The sequence below is a fragment of the Symphodus melops genome (genome assembly GCF_947650265.1).
Source record: "Symphodus melops genome assembly, chromosome: 4".
In the NCBI taxonomy this organism is placed as follows: domain Eukaryota; kingdom Metazoa; phylum Chordata; class Actinopteri; order Labriformes; family Labridae; genus Symphodus; species Symphodus melops.
This window is the reverse complement of record NC_136694.1, coordinates 25,702,596-25,723,021: the sequence shown is the minus strand read 5'-3', so window position 1 is coordinate 25,723,021 and position 20,426 is coordinate 25,702,596. Positions and strand designations below refer to the sequence as shown.

Genomic DNA, 20,426 nt, shown 5'->3' with positions numbered 1-20,426 from the left:
AAAATGCTCTCTGTGGCTCGGCAGCCTGCAATTAGCAGAGGCATGGAACATGGAAGTGCATAAAAAATACGGAGACAAAAATGGCCCATACACGTTCAGATTGGATTTAATCACACGGCTACAGTTCAGCTGTAAAACAGAGAAGAAGCTTGACACTTTGCACTGTTTTTTTTTTTTTTTTTTTTTTTAAGTTTTGTGGATGAATAAAAATAAAATGTTTTTGATTTATGAAAGGAGATAAATAAGCTAAGAGGTGAGGTTTGACAAGAGGAGTGGAATACTTGAGATGAATGTTTGGTTTAAGAATTTGAGGATGTTTTCTCACACCATCAATAAGGAGAATTATCTTGATTTACATTAAGTCCACATGTTCTCGGTATGTTGGAACAAAACCCCCTCTGTCAAGGCGGGGCAAGAAAAACCCCATAAGGAGGTCAGCCTAAGAGAAAGCAGGAGGACCAGTGATATTACAAGCCAAACTGTCGGCTCTCTGAGGGGAAGCCCAGACAGGGAACGGGTGGGAGTACACCAGCAAAGTGCATACTTTGTACATTGGGTGGCAATTAATTTGTTGTTTTCTGTGGCACAACGCCAACATCTCTCTGATTTGTGCATCAGGGTGATTATTCCTTGTCAGGTTGCTGTGAAAATGTTTTGATTTTAGAGGACTGTGTGTGATGATTGGTTGGTTTAAAGAAAAAGGGTGGGACATAATCACTGTCTGGATCTCGATCTGACAAAAAAGCACCAAACGTACATGGTGCAGCATTCTGCACACAGACAGACGAAGAATAAGTACAGGCATGTAAAATATATTGCATTGATATAGTTGAGCCAAGAACAACATGATATTTAAAACTTTAATTTCTACAACAACACATGAAATCTAAATAAAAGCTCAAAGGATAAAACAGTGCATCTTGCCATTCACTTTTGACATTGTCTATTTTCTGCACAGAGCAGCAAGGACACAGCTTCTTATTGGGTGCAGACTTGAGGCAGAGTGAGGACTTAAGACATCCTCTATTACAGAGATAGCTGTGGTAGCAGAGTTGCACTGTCATCCAAGAATGAAATGAAATGTGTGTTGCCACAGATGTTATAATTTTGGGTGTCAACATACTCTCTTTCCCTTTCATTTTTGTGTTGCCAACATAATGCAAACGTGTAACTCTAGACTGTGTCACGTATGCAATAGACTTACAAAAGACATTTTTTTCCCCCTAAAAATGCTTTTAAGTGTCTCTATTAAGAAACAAAACGGGCAGTATTGAAAACATATTAAAGAGCAGCTAATCGCTTAATGTGATTTTCCCTTCACTGTACCATGAGTTAAAAGTCCAGTCATGTTAAGTAAAAAAAAAAAAAAAAAAAAAACACCATCTATTTAAGACGACTCATTTTACCAATATGAACATCATAAAACAAGAAGGGCCAACCGTAAAACACCTAAAGCCTCTTTTTAACGACTTTAAAATAACTTAAAAGAGCGAGTAGATACATTTTATTAATATATCTTTACCTTGGCGTGTAAAGTAAGGTCCTTCGAGCCCGCGGCGCTGACCGCACAGGACGCACTTTCCCAATCAAAACGCGACCGCTCATTGGTGACCTTTAATTAGAGATCAACACTTCCTTGAATTATCCGTATCTGTGTGTCCTGGGATTCCAATTCATCTCCTCCCCGAGCTAAGAAAGACTACCTTTTTCTCTCCCTCTCTCTCTCTCCCATTCAGTGAGCAGAAAGAAAGGAGCAGTGCGCCGCTGGACAGGCAACACCCCCCCTCTCGTAAAAAAAAAGGAAAGAAAGAAGGAAAAAAGGAGGCAGGGATGACGAGACCAGAGAGACCCCGATGCTTCTCAGAGAAATGATGGCCGACGATTGTCGGACTGAGCAGTAACCGTGGTAACCTTACCAACCCGGAACAATCATTTTATTTTGGTAACTATTTCCCTCTGAAATGATCAATATAATATCTTATTTAGTAGGCCTATTATTATTCTCCTAATCTGATATCAATGATAACATATTTACTGCTGACTGTAAATATGCTACAAACACTATCTACTCCCTTATTTAGTCTTATAGGCTACATAGGCCTATTAGGCCAACTATTGTCTTATTTTGTGTTTTTTGTTTATATCCTATAGTGATTGAGAGCACAGCTCACCGAAGTAACGTTCCTCCTGTGTAAGCATACCTGGCTGATTCTGATCATTCATTTTCAATTTGAAGATCAGCAATGGCAAACAGTCAGCTTTAAAATGAATGGTTAATTGCGATGAGGTTTAGGACCAGGCCTAGACCTTAGAAAACATAAACAGCTACTGTACACATCAATCAAAAGCATGAACATAGCCTACCACACAGTATGTTAAAAGAGCACTTCACCAATTTATAAATTAAGTTTCATCCTCTAAAAAAGTACTTTAGGCTAGCTTACTCAACCTGTGAATAAATACATATAGGCCTTATCTGTTTATTACAGTTGATACAGCCGTGTGAACTCTGATTAAAACATAGGGTTGAATCTACAGTAAAGATGCACAGTAAGGCCTTCGCAACTGGAAATGGATCTCAATACATGATTGCAAAAATTGAGATACAGAACTTTTTCTGGACCTTTAACAGTTGAGTTAAGATGAAGTTCCATATGACTTATATGTATATGACTTTATAACATTAGATAGTGACCCAAAAAAAAGTACTGGGAAAATAAATGCACGCTGCTTTTAAATGGGATTCTATGTTGCTCAGTGTCTGCAATGGAAAAGTTTTCCAGATTAGTTTAAAAATTAGTGAACATCCAGATGTTAATGTAGTAATTAGCAATGAGATGCTTTGGAAATCAATAGGTGGACAAAGATTCGACACGCCATACACTCATAAACCTTTCTAGTCTCAGACTCCCTTTCACTTCAAAGTGATCAAATGTCCTTAAAAATAAATCTTGTTCCCCCTTCATTCATTACCCTCTTGGGGCAGAGCTGGAAAAACTCAGTCCAAGGTATAAGACCTGAATCACTGAGAGTGTAACCACAAACCCGCAGATGACACGAGGACCTCCAGTGAGGCCTGTGCAGCCTTGGAAAAGCTCCCTCCCCCTCTCATTAGCGGTGGAACGGTCTCTGTAAACTACAGCAGGAGGTAAAGGCTCTTTGGGCAGAAGACATCCCACACCCTCTCCACATCTTAGACCAAATCAGTGTTTTCTGTAAATCTATGGGCTCACTTGAGTTCAAAACTCAGTTGCATCAGATTTTAAATAAAACTGAGCAGATTTCTAGGAGAAAATTGTGAGATCTCATCAGACTTTTAAACAATTCATATTTCAAAACAAGAACAAGCTGACCTTAAGTTTTGATGTTCTGACATTTTGAGGCTATTTGAGTTTTTCCAAATCAGACCACATTTTGTAACCTAAACACAAAGGCAGCTTAAGGAGAATTCAAACTGCTCGTCAGTGATATTAAACAGCTGTTGTGCTGTGTGTGTACCAAGACGCCAGACAGACAGGCATTCTTTGAAAAATCTTTACACAGAATGAGATGTTTGATAAAAGGTTGTTGTGTCTGCTGCTGTCTCTTCATATCGTCTCTCTGATCTTCATCTGAAGCACCCTAATCTGCCTGTTGTTCTTGTTTTGCTCACAAAAATCATAAAATATTTGTGCTTAAAACCCTGTTATGCACTCCAGTTCTCTAACTTCTAACAGCAAAACCCGGGATGCACATTTCTCTTCTGTTGCTAATTGTTTACAAAAAAGGACTGAGAAGGGTCTATGTTGCTAACCTCTCCTGTTTATCTCAGCCCTGGCCACAGAGCTGAGCCTGAACTCGTGTTTGTACTGTATAGAAACAGCTGTCCTGCACTGATAACCAAACAGCTCGTGTCGGAAACATCCTCTGCAAGTTTGCTTAGGTGGAAAGCCATTGAGCATTTCCTGACACAAACTGTAATGTGGGTGTTTACAAATTGTTTAAATCAAAGGTTTAACCCATCTGTCAGGGCTTGCATCAACACGATGACCTAAGCGTGCTTTTCCTGAGAAACCTTTTCCATGATCAGACCTTTTCTGTGTGGTTTTAATCGACCATACGTACATACGTACATACAGACAGACAGACAGATCATATCATATCCTATCATATCATATCCTATCATATATATAATATTAAACCTGTAGTGACAGAGTTGTTTGAGGTCAGCTGGTGCTTAAAGTGCTGGGAAGCAAATCATGAAATTCCACTGCAGACACTAACAGGTTAATAAACATTATGGTCATGAAAAAAAAACACAGAACTGTCAAATATATGATAGATGGTGGAACATATGAGGACATACTAGACAATCACAATGAGTGTGTGAGTGTTGTGAATCAGCGATGGTCTCTGCTCTTCTTGCAGCCCTTCCAAAGATTTCTTAACCTTGCTGGAGGGATTTGTTCCCATTCAATCAGCAGAGCGTCTCTGAGGTTTGGCTCTGACGTTGGCTGATAAGGCCTGGCTCTTTAAACCCTGTTGTTCCTGGTCATCCCGAATGTACTGAATGAGATTGAGGTCAGGAGTCTGCGTGCATGACATTTAAGTCTTTCAAACAAGCCGTTTGTTTGCAGGTCCCTCTTATTGGAAACTGCATTGTTGCCTGTTGCTTGCCAAATAGTGAGCCCTTATTTGTCTGTCATGTTTATCTAACATGTCAGAGTTTTCATCTCTTACAGCACGAACATTTAAGAATCAGTTTCATCTGCTTTTTGTCGATGTAAGTGTATTTTATCATATTTAATCAGAATATATTAAAAGGAAAAAGTTTCACTTGTCTTCAAAAACTTAAATAATGTGCAATAAGGTTTGTACTTAACAATAAGGCTCTTTTATTTCTAGAAATGACAGAAATGGCATTAAATTGTATTAGGTTGTGCCAAATAGTGACCATTTGTTGAAATAGTAGCGCAACTTTTATATAATTGTTAATAAATGGTTTATAAAGGTTTTACAAATTGATTTTCAAACCCCTTAAACAATTATTCCTCATTCCCTTTATGGAAGATTTACAAATAGTTCATAATAAAGCGGTGCCGATAACAAAGCAAGCTGGATGCTTTTTCAGTCTGTATCCATGCGCTGTTATGACAGAAGTTGTCCAGCAGGAGGCACAATGAGTTAAAAAGCTGTTCCTGCTACAGTTCAATGTCCATGCTCTGCACCAGAAGAGGCACAGGCTAGCATTTAGAAAGAACAATAGTACTTCAGTGGTTTTGAAACCCTTTGATGCAGAGACAGAGCTGGCATTCCTCTACTCTGTATTCATTCATTATAATGATATGGGAAATTACTTCATCGACAGAAAGACAGCCACACTAGCAAACAGTGTGTTTAGATATGTATGTTTATGTGTTGTTCATTCAGAGGGGTTTTAAGATATAACAGCCGGCTGAGCTTTGCTTCTGTTGCACATCTCTGATCTCGGTGCCTAATTTGATCTGTATTGAGTTTGACCTTTGTGAGGCAGATAGGAGTGGGCTGCAGTGACATTTCAGCGTATAGTAAATGGGTCTGCGATGCATCAGTGACTGCGTCTGGAGCTGTAGCTGGCAAATAGCATCTCCACAGATTCTCAGAAAATGCACTTGTCTGATTATCGGACTGGAAAATGAAGAAATATTCTCTGTTAACCTCACACAGAAAAACTTTTCCCAAAGATGTGGACTCAATACAGCTGATGCACACTTTATCCTAAGAGCCTCCTGCAGCTCTATGTTTACAGATTGATGGTTACTCTGCTGTTTGGGTACTGCTAAGTTGTATGATTTCACAACAATGGTTCATGATATGTTTTGTTTTCTGTTTAGCTTTGGGTTTTAAGTAGATATCATTTTTCAGAGTACCGATATGAACCTTGACACCTTTGAATGGATTTATCACAATTTTATGATTAATCTTTACATCCCTACATGCTAGGTTTGGTGATTTGCCCCTAGTTGTTCTAAAAGTTAAGAATACAATCCTGATGACTTTGTAGCATAAGCCTAAATAGTAACAAATGTTATTATGTAAATATTCTTAAAAAGAAGATGAATAGTAAGTGGAGCTCAGTGTCAGATCCTGCGATGGTCTCAGCTTGTAGCAGAATAGCTAGCCGCTGGTCTAAGCTTGAGCCAGCCCGAACTTAAAGAGGAGATATTATTCCCCTTTCCCCCCTTGTAAAAAAGTCTCCTGTGGCCAAATAAAACATTTTGTGCAGTGCTTTGTTCAAAGTATAACATGAATCAAGCACCAGAGAAGGTTTGTGACCCTGTAAAAACCAGCTCTCTTAGAATGGTCTGTTTTGGTGTGTATGTCTCTTTAAATAGAAATTACATATTCAGAACTCACTCTTCTGTAGCTACAATAAAAGTGGCGGACCTTAGCAAAAGTTTTGCTCTAGGCTGGGGGTGGAGTCAATGGATTGATACCAAGGGAGAGGGGTTTGTTTGTTTGTTTGTTTGTTTGTTTTTTTACCAGAATCCAACTTGTGATGTCACAAACTGAGAAAATTTGAAACTGAGCATTTTTCTCTGTGTTGTAAGACTTGTGCAGACCACAAACAAAGGAGTGGATGGATTTATTTTATATGGGTCGATAGACACTCAGATTACCGAATTATATGTTAAAAAACACTATGAAAGTTGATTTTCTTATATGTCCCCTTTAAAGCTTAGTTGAAAAGGATTGCCTCCTGGACACTGACTGGTAGGTGATTCCAAGCCACCCGTATTGTACATTTTATTACCAGTGGTATTAAAAGCTGAGTTTGAACTGACGTGTTTTGCTGTCTGCGTAAGGCAAACCCAGTGTCTTCACTTAGTTTCAACTCAGGGCCAAAAAATAAAGCATGCAGTTAATTATGAACTAATCTGAACCAGCCATATCCAAAGCAGATAATCTTACACGTTTCACAAACAAACGTGATGAACAATGAGGAATCACAACTCAACAGCTACCACATGATTCACGTTTTTTTAATAAGAAAGTGATCCAAAACAGTATCACATTTTCCACCTGGGGCTGAGCATGATGCACTGCTGGAGTCAAAACTGCACACACAGACGACCACACGCAGACATGATATAGGGGTGATTCATTCTCCCTGGGGTGATGCTGTAATGCTTCATTACACATGGCTGGTGAGGAGGTGGAGGCATGTTTGGTGTATGAGGATCCAGTATTTTAGTGACCCTTGGTGGGGAAGGAGAGTGTCATATTGACCCCAGATGTGTTAAGCTGCTGACTGTGGGAGCCAGTCTGTACTGTAAGAGTGGCTGATAGATCGCATGGCGTTTATGTTTTCCTTCTTTTAAGCAATTTAAATATTGACTCAGATTGAAGAAAAGCCTTACAAGTCGACTTTTCTATAACTTCACATGTGTGTTTGTGGTGTGTGTGGTTATCAGAGGCAAGAAAACAACATCTCTTCTTGAGAAGCCACAGCCCATAAAGTGCTGACCCCGAATTGTTAGCCTCACTAAACTGTAATTCCAGCAGTGCCATCAGAGAACCAGAGCAAAGAAGCCAAAGCCAAATTTTGGGCTGTGTGTGCAGATGGGTTTAAGTGGGTCAGAAAATGTGTAAGGCTTCAATAGTTCACTAAGCACTCAGTGACTATAGAAAAAGGTCCAACGAGGGCAGGAAAGGGAAATTGAATGCAGACTGCCCAGGGCACAGATCCAGGATCAGATGACTGCATGCAAACTCGTCTGTGCATTGCAGAATGGGTATGTCGATACACATAGTTTCCATGAGTGAGGAAGTGAAGTAGTCCAATATTTAGGGAGAAATAAACACTCACTTTCATGGTCAACATGCCAAGCTTTAAACAGATCCTTCAGCAGCATGGGGCAATGCCTTATGTGGTTACCAATGAAATGATGTTACCAGGGGAGAAAAACAAGCCAAGACCTTACCTACAGTATACAGTATCAAAGACAGCTTTCACTGATCGCTAGAGTGGAGTAAAAATTTACATAATTTATTTTCTACAACATATATTTTTTAAGCATTTAAAAATGGCTTCCCAATTAATCACAATAATGGTTTTATCCAGATTTATGACATGGCAATAAACACGTTGTAAAAGTCAGATTGTGTTGCAATATAAAACTTGTAAGTGAACAGGCAATGCTCCCTCACTCAGCATGTGTAACTCTGACCCGTTGGATGAAGACGTGGGTAAAATGATCATGAACACAACGCTAGCTATCAGTTCGATCCTTGGATCAACATGGTGCCAATCAAGTGATCAAAAAAATCAGTGATGTTTGTATTTGGAGGATGGGTTCAGGAGGAAACGTGCTTCATATGGGTATTATGAAAAACATGAAGAACAGCACAGAGACTGCTATACCAACATGCACTTCATGTCATTATCGCAATTGTGAACAATATTATATCTCTAGGGATGTAACGATTCATTGCACTCCCGATACAATTCACAATACTGAGTTTGGCTTCATAGTTGCCACGGTAACGGCTGCTTGTTCCATCCAGCCTCCTCTGCTATACAGCTGCTGACGCTCACGATCGTGCAGCGATCCATTTTTCAGAGTACCGATGTGAACCTTGACACCTTTGAATCGATTTTAAACTGCCTCGCGATTAAGCTTTACATCCCTAATTATCACACATAGATTTTTGTCTCTTTTATGTCTCACATGCCATATCTAATTGATTGCTTTCCATCTCTTTTAGGTCAGTTGTAGAGTGTACCTTAGCAAATTTATATTAAAAAAACCAACACCAAATTAGAGCAATATTTCAAAAAATCCATTAAAATCATATTTCCTACTCTATCGATAATGTGTTGTTTTTCAAGTCACAGAAATAAAACATTAGTTGGGTACAGCATGCCTGAATTTAGAGATGTGCTGATTTATTTCATTTTCTTGTAAAGAGTCAAAGGATTTTAGACAGTCGGTTGGCCAATGCAGAAATGTGATGTACTTTTTGCTTTGGCAAATTGTGATGAGCATTTTTCCAAAGAATTCCACAATTTATAGACAAAAAAACACAGCAGTTAATATTCTGTAGATGAATAGCAAAGAGATTTTTTTTTTTATTTCAGCCCTGGAAACAAACAGTTGTCCACAACTAGTACTGCAGTAAATCCTGGAAATACAAGGACGCAAACAGAAGCTGAAACAATAGCTTTATAAGCAGACAGCTCTCCCACACAATGGCAATTAAAAAGCAATCTAATTTAATAGTTAGCACACCAGTCTCTCTCTCTCTCTCTCTCTCTCTCTCTCTCTCTCGCTCTCTTGCTCTGCACTTTCCATTGGTTAATCTATAGCTGTCTCACATTGTCATCTCTGTGATTCCCTTTTTCTCTCCATCTGACACGCGTAAACACACAATATCGCTCTCACACACACACACAAACACACACATAAAAGCTATCAGACTGACACACAAGTCAGCCTCATCAGTGGGTCAGTGGAAGACGGTTGCCATGGCAGCACATCCCGAGCAATGGTGCCGCATGATCAGAGGTGTGATGCTGCTGAACCAGGCTCCTCTCTCTCTCTCTCTCTCTCGCTCTCTCTCTCTGCATTTCTGTCTGCATGCTGCTCTACAGACCAGTTTCTATGGTTGTCCTCATAATCGCCCCAAACGCTCTGTTACCTTGAAGAGAAAGGACAAGCTATTCTCTTATACCTGTCCTGCATTATGTATTTTTCTACACTATGTGATCTGCAGTATTTGCATCATCGCTGATGTCATCATGTGTCAAGGCTTCTTTGTCAAATGTGACAAAGAAGAGTAACGTAAACATATATAATTATTCTGCACTGTAAAAGAGAGGAGTGCCTCTCTATGTAATATTCTAAATTACAACTAAAAAGAACTCTCCCTGCACCCTATTGTTAATCGTACATTTATTTTTGTTTTGCTAAACAATAGATCAAATGACGGCTTTGTGAATTCAGAGAGAAATTACCAACTGACTCTGTATCCATTCAGCAGTTTCCCAATTTTTCAAAAGACAATAAGCCACAAAAAACATCTGATGAAACTACTTAACCCTACCAAACGGCAAAGCACCAAACAGCAGATGGACGACGATATTATTAGCTTGTAAACAGTAGTAGAAATGTGCACAACAACTTAGCCAGATTTCTCCATCAGGATCAGGATCCTGCTGATCCTTTGATGCAATGTTGTTGTATCGGATGGATGTAAACATCTGCAGCTGTTGAACTGAGAGAAGCATAAATACAGCAAAGATACTGTATATTACACAGCTTAAGCTGACCCAAAGCCAGTTTTATTTGCTTCTATAGACAGTCACAAATGCCAAACTCACTGTTTACTTCAGTTCTATGGGAGCAAAAGAACAAATTAAATATTCCCTTGAGACTGCAATGCACGTTCTGATCTTTGCATCATGTTGAGTGCACCTTAGATCAACTCTGACCAGCAGAGTCACAGTCTCAGACAGAAAGGATATAGAGTAGAAAAAGGCCTTCAGCTGCTTTCAAATGTCTGAACATATATTAACTGTGGAGGAGTGACAGCAACAGTAAAGCTATACTAAGTAACATGCACTTAAGGCATGGGAGAAGAAGGAAGAGAGCAAAAGAAGAGTTTTCTTCAGACTGAGTTCTGAGTGGATATAAAGACATTAGCTATATTGCCATAATATTGGCCAGAGCTACAGCTTTCAATTCGTAGTTTTGTAGTGTTCCAGGTTTTATGAGGGGGATGAAGGGGCACAAACGTGTGGCGAGACTTCAGCTTCCTATAAAACACTCAAGTCATCAAAGACGTTTATTGGAGCTAAGGTCGAAGCCAAACCAAATGCCCAAATATATTCCCCTTGTTTAGTTGAATTCTTCCAATTCATGGTTTTAAAACAGATGATCTGCCAAGCTCATACACTGATGTGTTGGAGACAAAGATGACGTTGAGCCGGAAAAAAAAACATGTTCTGTTATAAACATTAGGCCTGTGTTTACCCATCAACGAAAAGGCATGATGGAAAAAATAAGAAGTGAACATCTGTATTAGTCATAAAAATCCAACCTGTGCTTAAACATAATACAGCTGACTGCCTGCAAAATATCAACCATAATTAGCGAGATACCACAAAAGTGACACAGAGTCATAACTGTAGTCATAATTTAGAGACCAGATATGGAAAAACTAACCAGACAACAGCAAAATAAAGTGATTACTGCTCTACTCACAGACCAGTGCTTTAAGTATGGCTTGCAGTGGGATGAAATCATATGAGTGATGGTTAAAGTCTGCCAGTATGGTGTGAAAAATGAAACCACAGGAAGCAGTTATAATTGTGGATGTGGTCAAGTTTAAAAACAGAAATCATCGCCAACACTCGTGACACATGAGACACAGACAAACACTCCAAGAGTGTGACATGAAATAACTTATTTTATATAAACACGTGATGTTGTTTGTGAAGTTTGGTTTTTGCATTCTTGAGTGACTGTGAAGCCATTAATACGTTGATGAAGTTTTTAAAAGATAGTATTTAATCAGGAAATAAATAAAGAATATTACTATTTCAAACAAATATCTTTCTATTTCACAAACCTGCACTAAGTTTTAAATATTTTGTTTTTCTGTCTGATGTGTTTCTTTGTCTACCATCTATTGGCTTGGTGTTATGAAAAATAATAAAACGTTGGTCATTAAATAAAGAAGAATTAAAGAGTAACGTTTAATATCTTCTCAGGGTTTGACGTGGACCAAACCAGAGCTAAATCCAGACTACATACTGGTCTAATGTTTATCAAATATATAAACAAATGACTCAGTGAATATGTGTTTGTGGTTTTGTCTGCTGAATGTGAAAAGAATCAGTTGTTGATGTAATGGTAATATTACTGTGTGTTTTTGTGAGCTCACTTTTGGTTTGTCTGCCCACTAGTGGACAAAAGGGATTTTGTCTGCTCGACCTTTGAAGGGCTTCTTATTTAAATGTTGACGATAACTTTATAAAGTTGATCAGTCAGCCAGGGCCACTTGTTCTAATTCAGATTCTGACTTTTTTTCGTGTTCTGGCTCAAACTTATACTTGCAAAAATAGCAATTTATAACAGATAACTTGTCCCTTTTTCCCAAAGAAAAATAAAAAGGCAATTGAATTAATAATAGACTGGTTTCTTTACTATTTTACTTCTTTAATTGGGACAAATCAGATTGTCATTGGGCTGTGTTGCTCCAGAGCGGCGACTCTCACTGATTGAAAGAAGGAGCTCATGAGGAGATTTGGGATGTTTGTGTCCTCAGATTATTGATGGTGCAGACAAACGGTCGCAGAGATTACTGTCAGTGAGTGCACAGTTAGCCTCAAATAGCCAGTAGTGTCTGCTGTGAGCTAATCAATATCCATTACACATCAAGCAAATGTGCTGTTGTTGCTGAAAAACATCAATTTGTCCCAATATGCAGACATGATTGTTTTCATGGTTACATTATTCTCTTATACACTAACAAAGCACTATGTTTTTTGATTGACTGACTGGAGTCTGCGTCAACTGTTCAAGTCTAGGTCACACTTTTCGGCTAATGTCAGATCAATGAGTGTATGAAATGTAGAACTGGAGCTTCAGTGAAAGGGAACACAAATTGCACTTCTTCATACAGTCGATTTACCAGCCGGTTTCCATGGTTACGTAGGAGGAGCTGATCTATTTTCAAGAGCTGGTAGTTAATGGCTCTCCATGAGCTGAAGTGTGAGAGTCTGTGACGGGGGATGTACAGTAGAAATGCTAATGTAGCCCAGAAATTCACAGAGGGAAGTGTAAGAAGAAAATTGGAGCATGTGCTGCTGTGCCATACTGCTGAAAAATCAGAGACGCTTGCCATTAAACCAATGCTAACACAGACCAGCAAAGCATACACACCAAACTGGTTTCCACCACCAAAAATAGCATACATCCTACTCATGTCTTCTGAAGTATTTCCAAATCTTGGTGCATTCTCGCAGATATTGAAGCCCATAATTTTGGCCTTGATAACACGCTGGTAAATATGCATGCTAATACAGAGACACAGTCCCAATTAGCAAGGTGCTAGTGTTAAGAAATCTCCTGTAGGGACTGAGTGTCATCTTGTACAAACGTTTTAGCACAGTTGACATTGATGGCCTCACACTGAGCATGATGCAGCATTTTTTTTTCAAACAAGGTTACGTAAAATGATTTGCATCCTCGTAGCCTGTGGCGCACAGAGGAGACGAGCCCCCCACGCTCACCTAGCACATAAATTTGAATCACCGCAGTTGATCTTATGCAGCAAGGGAGAGGACAACACAGAGGGCCGATTTAAATGGATTTTGAGTGGATGTTACTGTGGAATATGACATAATCCCTGTTTAATCCTAATTTTATCAAGGGTTTTTCTGTATGATCTGTTTCACCTCCAAACAAAAACATTTTCTACACATGGAGCTAGTTCTCCATTTGTGCTCATCCTTCTTAGTCCCACATAAATCATGGTTCGATATGATGAACGAAACTCCAAGTTCTACATTTGGAGAATTAACCTACATCCATTTTACACTCTTCCCCTCTTGCTCTAATTTGTACTCATCCAAAATGTGCCTCATCTCTTCTCGTCTCCTTGCTGCAAATGTAGTAAGAACGTGACCTGGCAAGCAGGGCCTGCCGAACGCTCCAGAGGCTGAGCCTAATTCCCACTGCATGTGCAGCGGCGATAAAGCTGCTAAACCACACTAGAGAACTGTCCTGGATTCCTTTGCTCCCTCCCTCTGACTCTCGCTGTCAGCTGACAACTTGGGAGAAGGAATTAGGTAAAGACACGCAAAGGAAGTGAGAGGAGGGAGGTGAAGGGAAAGGTCAGGAAGCAGAGAAAGGAAGAGAATATGTTCAAGTAGAAGTCGAAGAAAAAGATGAAAAGAGGGCAGTACAGGAAAAAGAAGAAAGCCAAAGTAGCAGCAGGTAACAAAAAGAGAATACTAGAACAGGAAGGAGAACAAAAAGAAGAAGAAGAGGAGAACATCTGTGAAGAACAGCAGAAGGCTCAGGAAACAGACAAACAACTAAAGATGGGCGCAGAAAAAAGCAACAGGGGACAGGAAGGACAACAAGATGATTAAAGGGCATAGGAAGACGATGAATGATTCCAACCAACTCAGAGTAGAAGCAGAAGAAGGAGGACAAAAGGATGACTGGGAGATAAAAACAGAGCACCCAAGCTGGGAAGAAAAAGAAGGAAACGTGGATAGCAAAGAGTAAAGGAAGTGTGATAAGGAAAACTGACGAGGAGAAGCAGAAGTTGTTGAAAAAGACGAGACAACTTAGAGCTAAAAGAAGAAGACGACGCACAAGACCAAATGGCAGAGAAATATATAAAAGAAAGGAACAATAAGAAGAAGAATATGAACAAGAAGAGGTTGAATAAGTGTGACACCTCTGCTTTAAACGATTGGTTTCTTACTTGTTGTCATGCATTTCAACCATTTAGCAGTGAGTGAATATTTATTATGTATCCAAGTGGACACCTGAAGACTTGATTACCTGGAAACTTCTGAAAGCCTTCTCTTACAGTCAGCAATGTCAAAGGCACTGTGAAGAATCTTTAAAGAGTAAGACAGAGTAGTGCATCTGGACATACTGCTGATGAAAGCTCTTTGATAGGCCTGCCAGCTCCAAAACATCAGATTGCAGCTTAAAAAGCAGAAAACCATGATGTCGGCATGAAAAGTTTCCATCCTGAGAGTTTGTGCTCCTCGGTTGAATGCTAAAATGTTACACTCAAGGTGTTGAAATGCAGCAATGTCCGACAAGTATTGTCTTGATGACAACTCAGTTAAAATGGAATTTGACAACCACTCTTGGCTGATCTTGCAGCCACAATTGGTCAGGTTTTAATGGTAACAAGAGCTTAAAACCCCTGCTTGTTTAGATATTCTTACCCATTAGCCAGGTTATCATCATCATCATCAGGCAGGCTCTTTCCGAGAAGGTCGCTGTCACTCAGGTAACCAGACTTGAGCTCTGTGTCATCCAACCCTTCGATAAGCTCAATGCGGGATGTGCTGTTGAGACGGCTGGAGCAACGAGCTGGCATGGTATTGGCTGTATACTGGGTCCCAGTCTTGCTCCCCTGGTATCCTACGCCTGTGGAGGATGGGGCGTCCCCAGCTTGGAGACGAGGGCTGGACTGCCCATGGCGCCAGGAGAGGGGGGATGAGCGGTTGGACATGCTGGAAATGCTGCGAGCGTTGGTCTCGTCGCTGTCATAGCCAACATTACTACTGTCCAAACAGCTGAAGACACATGAAGGAAGGGTCAATGAGTGGTGCGTTTATCTTCTAGAGACATTAAGCCGACAGTCTTGACTAGAATGATGCGCAAAGTCAGTATTTCAAAGCATAAGATGAGATCAAGTAAAGGATCCAAAGTGTCATTGAGTTGCTGTTGACCCAGATAGAGAGTATTTCTGTGGCGTATTGTCTTTAGGGACAAAAGCTAGAAATGTGGACAGAGATAAGACGACCTGATTTCTCCGTCTTAACACACCATGCAGCATCAGTCTCTTTCTATTATTCTGTGCCTGTTGAGTATATCAATGTTATTCAATTCACTCCTGGAAGTGGGTCAGGGTTAGGAACGTCCTCCAAATGGCTTTGAGCGTCTTCTGTGTCTGTCAATTACATAACTGCCTGAACCAACTCACTCGAATAAATATTGCAATAGCTACGACCATGGGAGTATTTTTATCCGTTGCTGATGGATAATTTATCAGTGTGGAGGCGGGTTCCGGTGCCAGTTCAGCTCTGAAACTGACAGACGGAGTTTCTACTTTTGTCAGTGATGATCAGTGCTGCTAGATTTACATGATGTCTTCTTACACTTAAGTCTTAATGTGTACTTGGTGTCAATAGGCACAATTTTACCAGTGTGATACCACTTAAATGACTGATAACATGAGTATATGATCAGTCATTGATTCATCGTATTGGTTGGCTTAATATTGTATCACTTCCATTAAAATGGCTTTTAGAGCATTTTTTTTAGCAACAAACACCTCAATCCAGAGGTGCCACCACATATTTTGGGCCCCATGTTGACTTTAACTGGTAATTATTATAATCAGTCTGTTATCATTACTTGGCAGTTCACTCTAATATAACCCATACTTTTAACATAATTAGTGGCACTATAGCCATTTGTAGGTGGCAGAAAAAAACTCAACGCATACTAATACTTTTATTTATGAAGCCCTTTAATCAAAGTGCCGTACAAAGCTAATACAAAATACAGCTTTAAAAACATTCCAGAAACACACTCGGACTTCGAAAAACATACATAGACATCATGACTCATACACAACAGTAAACAGATGGGTCTTGGCTTAAATACCTCTACAAGTAGAAATACACAACATTTGACTGGCTTATAAAGTGTGGGCTAATCTGTTAGCAACCACATTCAGCAGACAGGTTAAGAAGACTGTTTGGAAGACAAGTGTGTTGCTAACTAATATATAAAGCCAAGGTTGATACTTCATTGCCTATTGTTTTGCAGAAATCTTTAGATAGCCTATCTTTACAAATCTGCTAATCAGTACGACAATGAGCCGTTTTATGCTAGGATGTTAGCTCGATGAAAGCAGCTTTGACTCATCTACACTGCTAACTTGGATTGTAAAAAATAATAGTGATCTTAAACATCTGCAGAATAAATCTTACCCAGGACATGAAATGTGTGAAAATGAAGTGCCCACTAATGTTAGTAATGTAAGCATCTTGCACAGGATATTCTATCCAACCTTTCATGTCCAATAAAAAACAAATACCTGTTCTAATTTTGTTTTGGTTGTTGCAACATATCTACGCCCTCGGCCTTTGCCACTAGAGCTGAACAGAGATTCCTAGCATGATGTCATGACCATGAAGCCGAGAAGGGCCATTTAAGACGGATAGGAGCCAGATGTTAAAGAGGTGGCACCTCTCCAAGGATACACAGCACAACTGTTTATACATAATTATGAAATGCCAACAAGCGATCCACTGCTTTTCACACAACAGTGTCTTTCAAATTAAACCAAAGCCAGAATGCTGCCGAAGTTTTATGATTTTATGATCAAAACCTGCACTGTACTCAGTTCATATTAAATGTGTAGGTTTAAATCACAACAATTTAAAAGCAGATGACTCACCTATGGCTGAGCTGCGAGCCCCGCAGGCTTGACATTGTGTCCTCCAAATTCTGGCGAAGGTCGAGCACATTCTGCACGGTCCGTTTCCTCTGTGACTCGGGGTCTGTTGGTCAACCATGCAGAAAAAAAACATGTTATAAAACATTAAGTGTCAAAATACAACAAAGATAGAGGCTATTGATGTAATGCGGCATGTGTTTTTGTGTTTTAACAGAATCCTTGCGTGCACACAGACAGATTTCTGCCCAAACATGCGTGTGGTCCTGCTCGCTTTGTTTGCATCTAAATTGTTGAGACAGGTGTCGTCCTTGTAGGCACAGAGCCAACGTATGTTCACATCATTAGGCAGACAAATTTCACTGCATGGGCTCCCTCTCCATGGTAACCATTGCTTAACCCCCCTTATGCACAAAGATGCTACATCCTGAATATGATATACTGAAAGGTTTTCTGTTATTTAGACAGCCCAACAGGAGAGAGTATTCTGAAAGTCATATACCACACCAGGATCTCTTTCAGTTTGCTTTATTGGGCTTCATTTTTCAGTTGAGCTTCATGGCAGAGTTGTTCAGTTAAAACTCTAAGGCTAACAATTAGCTAAACTCTAACCAGAAGTATGGCCCAACAGATAATCTTTTTCCAAACAAAGCTGCTTGCATTGTCAAAGTGTGGCGTCAGCAGGTCACGACCATGTCAAATCAATATTACAGTTTATTAAAAAGTGTTGTTTGGTTAGCTGGAAACAGATGAGAGAAAACATCCTGGTGACAGAGTTTTCCTCCTCAGTGTGAAAGAAGAAGCCCTGTGGGAGAGTCATAAATTATCATGCTAAGCATTAGGTGGTGTAGCTGTAGAGGATGTCAGGGGAGCTCAAGACAAATAATGTGCAGCTCTTATACTAAGCTTTGAACTAATAAAGCAGTGTAGAGGGTGTGAATTGTAAACTTTAGTATAATACACTTTAGTATATGTTCAAAAGATTTCCAAATATTCCATCGACATTTTCTCCGATCAATTACAATTATTTAGCTTCTTTGCTGACAGTTTTTATGGACTTGGCTTAGATGAAAAGAAAAGAAATCATAGTTTGAGGTCTCTGGTGGTTAAAATTTACTGACCAGATGTGTTTCTACAACAATCTGAGCATGTCAATAGAAACATAAATCCAAAGTCAATCCAAATTAATAATTACATTTTAGAGGGATTAATGTTATCAGAAAAATCTTAACGAATCATCAAATACAATAATGTGTACAAAGATTTCCTGTGAGCCCCAAAGGACATGCAGTTTGGTTTAAGTGACCTTTTGAAAAGGGAAACTTAATATCATGTTTACATCATTTCAAGGTCAACACTCTTATTCCCAACCCTCGTTTCCTAATGTTTTTGGACGTGAACAAAATTCGAGGTCAAAGAATATATATTAGGGGTCACATCATATGCACATACAACAACTAACAATCTAATTTAGCACTTGTGCTCATTTTGTTTGGATTAGATTCTGGAAATGTACTCAAAAAAAGAATCCTGTATGTCCAGTACACATATCACATCTGTTTTAAGTATATCCTGCATACAGTTTACCCTGTGATCCTGTGCAGTGACTGACAGTTCTCTGGCACTCTGCAATGCAGTGATGGCTATGATACATGAGAGGGAAACTCGGACAGAATACTGAAGCAGATGTGAATCAGGAAAGCCCCATGAATGATGCAACACGTGAGGTGCCCCATATATTGAAAGAGTGCGGAGGTAAATATTTCAAAACTGATTCTAAAATGGTCCGAAAAGCCCAGAAGATTACAAACACATTATATTTACAGGTCCAACATGTTCAGTTCAATGATTGACAGAAGAGAATATTGTCCATTTCAAGTGTCTTTAACAAACTGAGATGACTGACACGTCTATTTTATATCAAGCCTGTTTGATTTCATCAAATTTCCTAAGAAATCTGAGGTAATTGGCAGCAAAGAAAGGGAGGGTGCTTCATTGCACAAAAACAAGTGATGCTTTTCTTCTGCCTCGAATAGGCCGCGACCTTTTCAAAAATGTTACTTTGACAATGGTGGGCGACACAGTGAGTAAATAATTGCCCCTCATTAGAAATGAGACACCGATGAGGTGGCTGATCAACAGTGATACATGTTCCCACAGTGACCCTCCGTCAATTACCCGTTAAAATAATCCAGAATCTATTATAACAGAAAACATCCATTTTGGTTACGTTTAGATTAAGAGTTACAATTTGCAGACTTGGTGGTGTGGCTGACCTGACGCACAGGAGGCACACTGTAGCTGTTTTCCAGGTGGCTAACGAGCCTCCTTTACTCGAACTCTTTTGTTACTACTGTAGGTTGACAATAAGGTCGTTTTAGGCTGAACCTCGATTTCATCCATAAACCCTGAGACCTGAGCCCAACAGACATCATTAACGTCACCTTGAATGTGATTGAATGCATGAGGCTGCAAGGGCTCGAAATGGTTTAATAGCACTGGAAACGAAAGTTGTTACTTCTCTGTAACCATGAAACCTTATGTGACATATGGTATTTTTTATTTTACACCTTTTAACTTTTCACTCACCATGGTACTTTTGTAAAGTTCTGACTTAAAATACATTTTTCCATTTAATGTAGAACTCCATCATTCAGCTTTAAACTCTGGTCCAGAAACAATTGGTAATGTCACTGAGATTACATCCATGTTTCATACAGTTTCACATTGAACATGTCAGTAACTAATGTACTTTACAAATAAATAAAAATAGTGTTGTTATCCCTGTTTAACTTAAATGACATGTATATCTTTGGAAAATTCTTTCTCTGATTGTTAATAGGTGATACATTTTGATATCTGTAACTTTTTCTTATCACTGAGGTTATTTCATAATAACTGAAGCTAAAAAAAGACAGAAAACAGGCCTTGTGCAGCTTAGCTTACACTTCACGGTTTGACTGATAAAGGCACATGGAGTCAGCATCTCACATTGTTATGACTCTTCCTACTGATGGTTCACATTTAATTACCTGAAACTTTATCCATAGTTGTCTTATTAGAGGCTCAGTTTTCTGTTCAGAAACTTCACAGACTGAGATCTGTTTCTTCCCAGCGTGTTTGTTTGCACTCTATGACATATCAGCAGACAAAAGCGCAGACAAAAAGTGACAAAGAGCTACCTTCTTGAAACACAAACTCCGGGGAAGCCATGAAATGTTTTGCCCTCCAGTGTTTGC

At 39.4% G+C, this 20,426-nt stretch overlaps 1 protein-coding gene across 2 annotated transcripts in view; it reads right to left on the bottom strand.

Annotated features, from left to right (window-relative positions):
- Positions 1 to 20,426, bottom strand: part of nav1b (neuron navigator 1b) — a 64,557-nt gene that overhangs the window by 22,046 nt on the left and 22,085 nt on the right. For both annotated transcript variants that reach the window (XM_079340829.1, XM_079340830.1), the window contains 2 exons: positions 17,191 to 17,293; positions 14,942 to 15,295 (listed from right to left, as the gene is read on the bottom strand). In XM_079340829.1, the coding sequence (XP_079196955.1) occupies positions 14,942 to 15,295; positions 17,191 to 17,293 (457 nt within the window). The remainder of the gene's footprint in view (positions 1 to 14,941; positions 15,296 to 17,190; positions 17,294 to 20,426) is intronic.